The sequence below is a fragment of the Idiotropiscis lumnitzeri genome, chromosome 10 (genome assembly GCF_059441095.1).
Source record: "Idiotropiscis lumnitzeri isolate Australia: NSW breed Sydney's pygmy pipehorse chromosome 10, RoL_Ilum_1.0, whole genome shotgun sequence".
Lineage (NCBI taxonomy): Eukaryota > Metazoa > Chordata > Actinopteri > Syngnathiformes > Syngnathidae > Idiotropiscis > Idiotropiscis lumnitzeri.
In genome coordinates, this window is record NC_142400.1 from 11,564,862 (window position 1) to 11,574,322 (window position 9,461).

At 39.0% G+C, this 9,461-nt stretch overlaps 1 protein-coding gene across 1 annotated transcript; it reads left to right on the forward strand.

Moving 5' to 3' along the window:
* Positions 1-1,421: 1,421 nt before the first annotated feature.
* On the forward strand, positions 1,422-9,291 carry fxyd5 (FXYD domain containing ion transport regulator 5). The gene is made up of 10 exons (XM_088307495.1): positions 1,422-1,571; positions 4,177-4,222; positions 4,819-4,860; positions 4,937-5,056; positions 5,177-5,227; positions 6,277-6,348; positions 6,682-6,711; positions 8,309-8,383; positions 8,457-8,502; positions 8,878-9,291. The coding sequence occupies exons 1-10, from the start codon at positions 1,512-1,514 to the stop codon at positions 8,894-8,896; spliced, it is 561 nt and encodes a 186-aa protein (XP_088163621.1). The 5' UTR covers positions 1,422-1,511; the 3' UTR covers positions 8,897-9,291.
* Positions 9,292-9,461: the final 170 nt, after the last annotated feature.

A 9,461-nucleotide genomic window follows, 5' to 3' on the forward strand; every position in this document is an offset into this window, starting at 1 on the left:
ATTCTGACGCAAAGTTTTGGTAATATAAGATAAAGTGATAAAGTCCAAAACACTGATCTGAAATATGCTCAGCATGAATTTTTAATTTATGCAAAAGAACAAATTTACTTACAAGCAGAAGGACAGAAACTCCTCTGCACATGTGGATGAATCGCAGGCTTTGTCTAATCCTGTGTAACACACACACCACACACACCCACCCAAGCACACACACGCACACACGCGCACACACACGCACGCACCCACACATGAACTGTATGATTGCTGAAATATTTGTACATTATTGGGCGAGTTTATGATTCCAAAGAAAGGTGCTGGCAATATGCGAATACCAACACAATGTTATGTAAATTCCGTGTAATCACATTTGATTCTAATAATAATCATCAACAAATGTTCTCCATCGTTGGTGACTCTTCATTCGGGGCAGTTAGAGTAATGCCCCACCAATTTCAGCAGATGACTCTGTTGTTCTTTCTAATATGTTTATATTTAATACATGGCAGTGGTTAATTTCCTGATTTCAAATCAAATTTGCGAACAGGGTCAATACCTGCCTTTCCATGTTTTTTACAGTCATAATGGTCTTCTGAAGGAAACCATAACTACACTGTGACCAGTGAGCAAAATGAGTCTGACACCCGTGCATTACTGTGTTGCCACAAACTCTCTCTGTCCAAGGGTACTGCAATCACAGCCCCTAATTGGCCATTCAAACATTCCAACTGAGCTGCTGATACATAATCATGTGAAGGCACCAAGCTGAAACAAACACCTGCTCTGCAGGTGCAGCACCAAGCTATAAGGTAAGCAGAGCTGCAGTGATTTTTGGACACACAGATTATTGTAGGCATCTGATATGCAGCATATATTTGATTGCTCAAGGAAGTTGTGGACAAGGTGGTGGTGGGTATTTGTGTTTGGTGATGTGTCCATATGCCACATACACAGTTTTGTATGAAGTGCTGCCTCCATGAGTGAAAATTATTTCATTGTATTTTCCCATCTTGCTTTTTTCACACGTATAGGGCTCTTTTCTTGGGTTCTGAAATTAGATAAAACGGGTGGTGGTCTGTTCAATCCCCTAGCTCCACCCTTGGTTGTCATGGTAACTGAATAAATACTCACCATTTTCCCAGTTTGCAGGAAATTGGGCCAGCCACTTGGCCTCTCGGCAAGGCAAATTGCATATGTAAAGTTTGCTATAATACTTCCTCCTATTTTTTTTTTCCAAAATCTCATCACTGACACGTTATTAAAGGACACTTCTAAAAATGCATAAATGTCTCAGAAGGATCTTGAAGAAACAACAATCACAGTGTTGCTGAGAGCACTGGAGTGGAAAACAAAGAGTGAGCGAGAGAAGACAAAGGATGTGCAGTTTGGAGGAGTGAACGAATGAGACAGAGTTGACATGTGTGAATGAGGAAGCAGTGACGGTGAACACGTGGGTGTGTCTGCATGCCGTTACCTCATCGGCGTCTCTGAATGAGGAAGAAACAGCCTCGTGGATGATGAGGGTGAAGAGGATGAAGCTTTGGCGCGGGCTGCCTCACACAATGGACACAAAGGTAGGCACGATAGCCTCCGATGGATGATTTGAAGGGCCTGTTTTGGTGAAGGGCAATTGATGGCGGATGACAGAGCGAGAGACATGAGCAAGCAGATGGAGATGTGACAAACGGGCAGGTCATGAGGGGGTAGAAGACTTTAAGGCCCTGAGGGGAACAGGCCTCAGCTTTGACATATGCTATGCAGTGAGATGAAGATTGGCATGACCTGCTAATGTGAGCTGTCACTGCTCATGGCAGCCTCGATGCTCACCTGTCACACTCTTGCAAGCCTGGAGGACGAGCTGCCACCAGGATAGGTCAAAGATTCATTTTCTCTAAGGGGGCTAATCGGGATTTAAAGCGACACTAAGAAATAAACTTCCAGCTAGCACTACTGTTGACCACATCCTGAGTCGAAAAACCAGGGGAGTAGGAAGAAGTGAACAACTTATCTAGCCCTACCCCTTGTCGTGTGTATTTGGACTTGTTACAAATTAATGAAAAAAATCATTCATGTACTCGAGAAAACAAAAAAAAATAAAGGGTAAAAAAATAAAATAAATAAATTACATGTATAAGTAGAACTGCACTTACACTTGCGTGTATGTATACTTATACATCATTATACTCTGCACTCATGAATAATATTTAATTACATTATACTCAATCTAATACTTTCCAAAAATGATGCCATTTGGGCAATGAACTGACTTATAGCTGATTTATATGTATCATTTTGGATTTGGACCTGTTTTTAAGCACTGCAAATGATTCACACTTTTTCTGGTCCGTTTTGTAATTATTCCACAATTTAATGCAATATACAGACTTAAGTTATAGGAACGTTCTCTAATTCCGAACAGTTTCTGAGTATGGAAGTTACGCTGTGATTTGTACATTATTTGTGCTATTTTAAACTCCACCAGATTTCATAGTGTTTAATCTGATAAATAAGGGATTTTTTGGTGCACTATATTTTGATCGATTAATGATTCAAATTGCTTTTTGTTGTAGTTTGAAAACAGGGAGAGCATTTGTTAGAGTGGTTCATTTACAGGGGAGGAATCCATACTGTATAGGATTCAGTAAAGGATTTCCACTATCTTACAAGCAAAATGTTGACATGTTGTCCAAATCCACATATTAATTGGTGACAGGTGAAACACACACTGAAGTTTGATCGATAGAAAGTTTGTCTCAGACTGGAGTGGGAGGATTGTGAACATAATTTAAAGCCTCCGTGGTTATTTGTTTTTTCTTTTGAAGAGGAAAAGAAAAGTGCTTGCCACGATGTGCGCATCTTAAAAAACAATGACATTTAAAGTAAAGAGCAGCTGCGTGCCACGTAGCAGCAGAAGTGTGGAGGATGTTGCTTCAAAGAGGAAGGAGCAGTGCCAAACATGGCATCGACCGCAATGCAAACTTATTGTCTGCTTTGTCAAATAACCCTCATGGAATAAGTGCTCCCACTTTAATCGTTCAAGCCCTATTTTAGCCCGCCGTGTACATATACACAATACCTTGTGAATCGTCAATGATTTGTAATGTTTTGTCCTCCTTATGTCGTAATCGTAGCAACCATCAATGATGACTTATTTCCGTACATATCACGAGGCTTACATATGCTAAGAATGTGCCAGAATTAGATGATACAATCGTATTGACAACCAGCTGTGAATAACACTGTAGTAGAAAATAAAAATACTGTACAGAATAAATTTTCCCATCCTAAACTTTTTTTTAGCTCAAAATGCAATGTTTTAAGGAACACTTTTAAAATAGAAAATGTCAAGTATAAAACAACAACAGAAAGTTCTCGCTTATCCCGTCACCTATATGTGCCTCACACACTTCACAAGTATTTTGAAAGGAAAAATATTGAACAACTTCCACTGTATAGTCTTCTTCTCTGAACACTACTTTATAAGGTTGCTCCTTTTTGGGCATTATCAAATAAAAACCCAAAGAGAAAGCAAAATCTGCAAGATAGAGAGCTAATGCTGACAGAGTTAATATAATCCAATGATGCCAGTGGATCGCTGCAACATCACACGAGTGCACAGAGACGACCGTGGCAGCAATTAAATAAATAAAATATCGAAACAAATCGAAATTGTGATCTGAAAATCGAATTGGGCTTGAGTGAATCGTTACAGCCCTAGAGATTAGTGATACCCTGTATTTTATTAAAAACATAATTCATAGAAGACAGAAGTTACTACTTCTACCTACAGGACATTAGAGTGAATTTAGTACGATTTCATATGAAAAAGCAATTGACTTGAATCAGCAGGAATACAGAATAATTACTTTTTATGACCTAAATTAGTTTTTTTTAATATTTTGACATGAATTTTCACTAAAAATGATTCAACACATTTATAAATGATATTTGCAAAATGTACAAATATGGGGCAGCGCCCGTAGTTGGCACTTTTGACTCACAGTCAAGAAGTACCACGTTCGAATTTAAGCTCCTCCGGCCATCCTTTTTTTTTTTTTTTTTTTTTTCTGTTTTGGTTAGCTCACTGCAAAATACTATTGGTTATGCTAACTGTACTGTTGTTTACTTAAGTCTCAGCTGTTGTTTCACATTGCTTAAAGATGTGTTCTTTTATTTTAGATTTACTTGGCTTCGCTGGTGTTTCTGCTGTCAGGATTGATTAATGGTAAGTAACACGTTTTCTAAATTGGAAACATTACTAGGAAGACATTCATCCGGGTACTATACAGTTCACCATTTGCCATTGATACGACACCTTAAAAGTGTTTGAGCCTTGTCCTAACTGAGCTGTGATTAGCCCATGAGCGGTTCAGCAATGCGGCTAACCGAAACCGTTAATTAAGATGTTCGCAGACCATGCAAAGTCATTGAAAATGCAGCTATATCCCAAGAACGTCAACGTTTTTGAAAGTGGCTTGTTGTTTAATTGGAAGGTGCTGAGAGCCTGAGTGGGTAAACAAGGGCCTTCCTAATGCTTTGAATTGTCCACAACAATCCATCTGTGTGGTCACTGGAGCTTTCATGAGAGTCCACGTCTGTGTACTGTAACTTCACCCCACTCACAAGACTATTACTTTGACATACTGTGAGGCCTCTCCGCTCGGCATGGCCAGGCTCATTGTCACGTGGGTGCCGGGACAACAGATCACATCATTGTTTGAGGCGGTCACAGCTTTGTGCTTTGTTTTTCCACTCCAGTCCACTACAACTGCAGCTTGTTATCATACACTAATACGACTATTACATGTCTTCTCTATGCAGTGTCAAAGGCTATCACAGCTGAACCTTTCACTCCAACATCTGGTATGTCAACTTGTACTTCCCAGCATTTAATCTGTCAGCGGCATGGTGATTTATTGAAACAAACTTGGTGTAACAGGAAAAGGACAGGAGCTCATGAGTACTGCCGACCCTTTTGTGATCACGTTAAACCAGAGCATCATCACCATCCATCCCATCAACATCAGCACCACCAAACCAGGAACAAGCACCCCAGCAGGTACAGTATTCATGTGTGTGGATGTTAATGTTTGCAGTCCCCCAAAAAATCGATCCATCTTTCTACCTATTCTTTTTTTTAACCTGATGAGATTTATCGTGAAGCTTTGTGTCCCTGTAGTTTCCAGTGAGGGGACAACAGAGCGCCCAAGTGAGCTAACTTCCACAAGAGGTAATAGTTTCCACCCTGGAGGTTGCTGATATGTTTGGACTCAGCACGAAGCTGGTGAAGTCAGTGAGCTTATCTTAAATATTGTAGCTTATAGTAGTGGGTCAAGAGCATGGGTGTGAAATGAATCAGGAGGACATTCAGTTCAAGGGAACGACAATGTAGTGAGTAAGTGTCACCTTTTACTCCAGAAAATAATAGCTATCTATATCGGGTAATAGATAGGAAACATTTATTGTCAGTGCATGGTGCAAACATCACAAATTTGTTAGCGTTGAGAAGCAGGTAGCCTCCAAGGACCACATGAGTAGCCTGGGGGCTTGTCCTAGAAATAGTGCACCAGTTATGGGACGTCATTTTCTGGGAATGTTGTAGAATTGATCATTTCAAAAGGCAAACACCAGCACAGATTTATGAAACTAAAGTGTTGCATATGTTTTTCTGTTGCCTCAGGAGAAATCATTAACATGATCCGTGTCTTCACATAATTGAATATCATTATGTTTTTAATAATAACATATAAATGAATTTTGAATAAACGTATTTCCGTTTGTTTGAAACTGGTAGTTCTTTGTATTAATCAATACCCACAAAGTATAGCGCTCACTTTCAAAAAGATCCTGTTCTAATAGCATAGCTCCTTATGGTATGGTTAAATGTTTTTGGAATACAAGAAAAAAATAAATAATAATTTTTATCATCCAAAAAAAAACAAAATAGGTGTTAGCACACATTGGAAAGCTTTTGATCGAGATTTTAAATGATGACCATACATAGTATGATGAAGTATTAAACGTTACCTTACGAGTATAGCATTGACTCATATATTTGTATAATCATATTAGAAAATACATTTAGAATTGAGATTTTAACCGCATTGAGTTTTGATTACTAATATGAACTTTTTTTAAGGGGGATGTATCAAATAGTAGATGTATTCTTAAAAATGTTGTAAATCCTACACTTATAAATATTAATCGCAATGCTGCAAGGAACCATGAAGAAAATATGTATGGTATACTGATTTGGGGTTTTTTTTCCCCCCTTGACAGCGGCAGCAACATCCTCCCCAGCCACCACGAAGGAAACCACCAAAAACGAGACCAATCAAGAGCTTGCCTGGGGTAACCAAACATTTTCCTACTCCATCGTCACATTAAATGCCCCGGGCGTCGACATTTTTATTGTTATCTCATGGCAGACTGACAATCTCACAATTCCCAGCCTTCCAAATAAAACTCACGGCAGACTGGAGGAACAGAACACCTCACTTCCTGTCTTGCCGGCAGATTAATGCTCGATTGTACACTTTGCGAGAGGAGATAAGATGTTTGTGATACACCGTCATCATCAAAGTGTCACCTGAGCTATCAGATGTGTCACTTTCACTTGGATTTCCAGATTATGTGTTTTTTCCGCTTCCTGGCTTCCAACTTCTTTCTCTACTTTTGTTGTAGATCCAACTTGGGATCAAGCGTTCACATATGGTAAGAATTCTTCATTACGCTCTCCTTTGTGGAGTTCATATGTCCCTGGCAAGCAATCCAGGATGTATTTCGACTCTCATCCAGAGTCACGTAGGATGGGCTCTACCTCACCTGTTGAGACAAATTCACTTTCAAAACGTTTAAAACTTACTTTTATTTAAAAAAAACAACAACAAAAAAACAAAGCTAAAAATAAAAGATCTAATTAATAAAAAAATATATTTTTTATGAATAAGGCTGGAAGGCTAGCCAGATCGTGGCCAGAGGGCGGAGGACCGTAAAAAAGGGTCAAGTGCCCAACTCTGCTAGGAACACACAAGGCCTTCGGAAATGGGAAGAGAGAGCAAGTTCACTCGGAAAATGCCAAAACTCATAGGAATAAAAAAAAATTTAAAAATGAAGAGTATAACTTACAGTGTGCAGCACAACTTCTTACTGGTGCGATGCCGATTGCAAGACGGTTATCGGCTCCAGACAAGCAAGTGAGGGGAACGATCTGGTGTCTTCCTGGTGTGCATAACAGCGCTTAAGACTAGGAACCGATTGCTTATCGCTCCACCCAGCTCACTGAGCCCCTTAGGTACACAAAAAAAAACACTGTTATGGAGGCAGATGGCAGCAAATACAAAACTTTACCAGAACATGAAAAACCATGACCAGGATGAGGGCAAGCACTTTAGAAAACAGATGAGAATTGTTGAAATTTGTCACCAAGCAAATACGAATTACTAAGGAATAAACACATAATTAACTAAACCTACTCAATGTGTTCATTTTTATATTCAAGACGGAAAATGTTCGAAAAAGACTCAACAATTGATTTAAATAGTCTCTTCAATTCTCTGGAGTTCAGGAAATGGTACAAGTCCGATATCGGGGTGACTTTTTTTAATCCTCGTGAGGACCCTCACCCAAGATGAATGCAGTCAAGAAAGAAGCAACCATTTAAATGTAGCCCTCATAATATATAGGGTCTCTCACACTAGACAGTTTTTTTCCATCATATGTGAAGTCGGTTGAAATCGCTCTTCCTCTCGTCCTCCGTCTCACGGGTCCAAGGCGGGGGTCTGGTCCCACGGCTGATCCTAGGCCCCGTCTTCTGGCAATCTTGTCTTTAGTGTGGGTCTGAATGGGTGTCCAGATCTCAAATTGTTGTGTCTTTATGTGTGGTTGCCACGATTGGGGCCTAGTGACCCCGGTTGCGCAATTTGTTGCGTCTTTGGCTTTACTGTGTATGTGGCAGATGTGTTTTATCCGTGTTGTACAATGTGAAGTTTTGTCAGTTGTATATGCCGTCTGGTGCAAATATAGAGTGCAAAAGATTTACAGTCAATGAAGTTCGACAAATTCGAATTAAGTAATATATGAATAAAACGTGAGAATAATATAAACCTAGTAAACACAATCCTTTGTCATTACTGTGCATGGTATGAATGATGGACATTCTGTCGGGCAAATGTTTAAGATAATGCCTCTAACATTAATACATTGTCAAGAAAACTTGTTACGATCGAGAAACAATGTACCAACACATCAAAATTCTGTATTTTATATACGTTGAGTCTGACTTTATCATTTCCTTTTGCTATATTTTTAGATTATTGGTCCCTCCAAGTGATTGGACTGTCCATCGCTGGGCTTCTTTTCCTGATCGGCCTCATGGTTTTCGGCTGTAAGAAAACCGTTATGTGATTTCTTGAAATTGCAATGATTTAGTTCAACATTTTCCTCACTCTCTTGTGTAGGTGGTAAGGTCTGCCGGCTTCCCAAATGTCGCAAGAGGTCATCAAAGTAAGAAATGAATTCATTTTATTTCTGTTCTGAGAAAATAGTGCTTTTATTGTGTTTGCTGAGTGGTTTAGGAAAATGCAAACAGACAGTGATTTTTTGAGAAGGGGGTCAAATACAATTCCAGTACGCATGAAGGCTAGCTGCTTATATCATCGGGGCTGAGAAATATTACATATTACACCACTGGATGACATACGAGACACAATCAATCACTTGAGTCAACAGTGAAATAGAATGCTGACTAAGATGTTTGCAGTGATTAAATGATCCAATTCATAAGAGTCTTAACTATGAGAAAAAAATGTCTGGGTTTTTTTTTTTTTTGCTTTTTGTGGTGCTGTAATGGTGATTGCTATGGTAATTTGTGTTTTGCAGGACATATAGACTGGAGTAAAGAGAAGGAGACATTGTAATAATAGTCCGTAGGACCAATGCACCATTGGAAAAGGTCTGACATGTCAAATCAACTTGAGAAATGTGTTCACAAAGCAGAAAGTGGTATTTAATTTGTTGACTATTTCTTTGTCAAGATACAAAAAAAAAAAAAAAAAATTGTATGCGTGACTGTTACTGGCAATTTTGGACAAAACATTTCAAGTCCATCTGCAAGTAAAACTGGGACATTTTTGACCTGACCGTCTCATGGTGGTTGGGAAATGTGTCTGAATCTCTAAGAGAAGCAATCTGAACGAAACACAAATTCAAATGCAAGTGGGTGGAGTATGAAAAACAACACCTGTAACATTTTAAAAATCGATTTTAATAAAATCATTGATGTTTTGTGCTTGACTATAGAGATGCATTTAAACTGATATCAAACCTAAACGCATTCGAGATGAGCAAATGTTCCCAACTTCAAATGTTTGTAGGATTTTGTACTTTTTGAAACAAAACATGGAAACGTTGACACAAAACGACTCACACACAAGTACGTATAAACATGGACACTTGAGTCCCAA

Coding starts and splice junctions, on each gene's coding strand:
- fxyd5 (XM_088307495.1), top strand. CDS start 1,512: ATGATGAGGGTGAAGAGGATGAAGCTTTGGCGCGGGCTGCCTCACACA. Junction 4,861..4,936: donor ACCTTTCACTCCAACATCTG/GTATGTCAACTT, acceptor TTGGTGTAACAG/GAAAAGGACAGGAGCTCATG. Junction 8,384..8,456: donor CGGCCTCATGGTTTTCGGCT/GTAAGAAAACCG, acceptor TCTCTTGTGTAG/GTGGTAAGGTCTGCCGGCTT.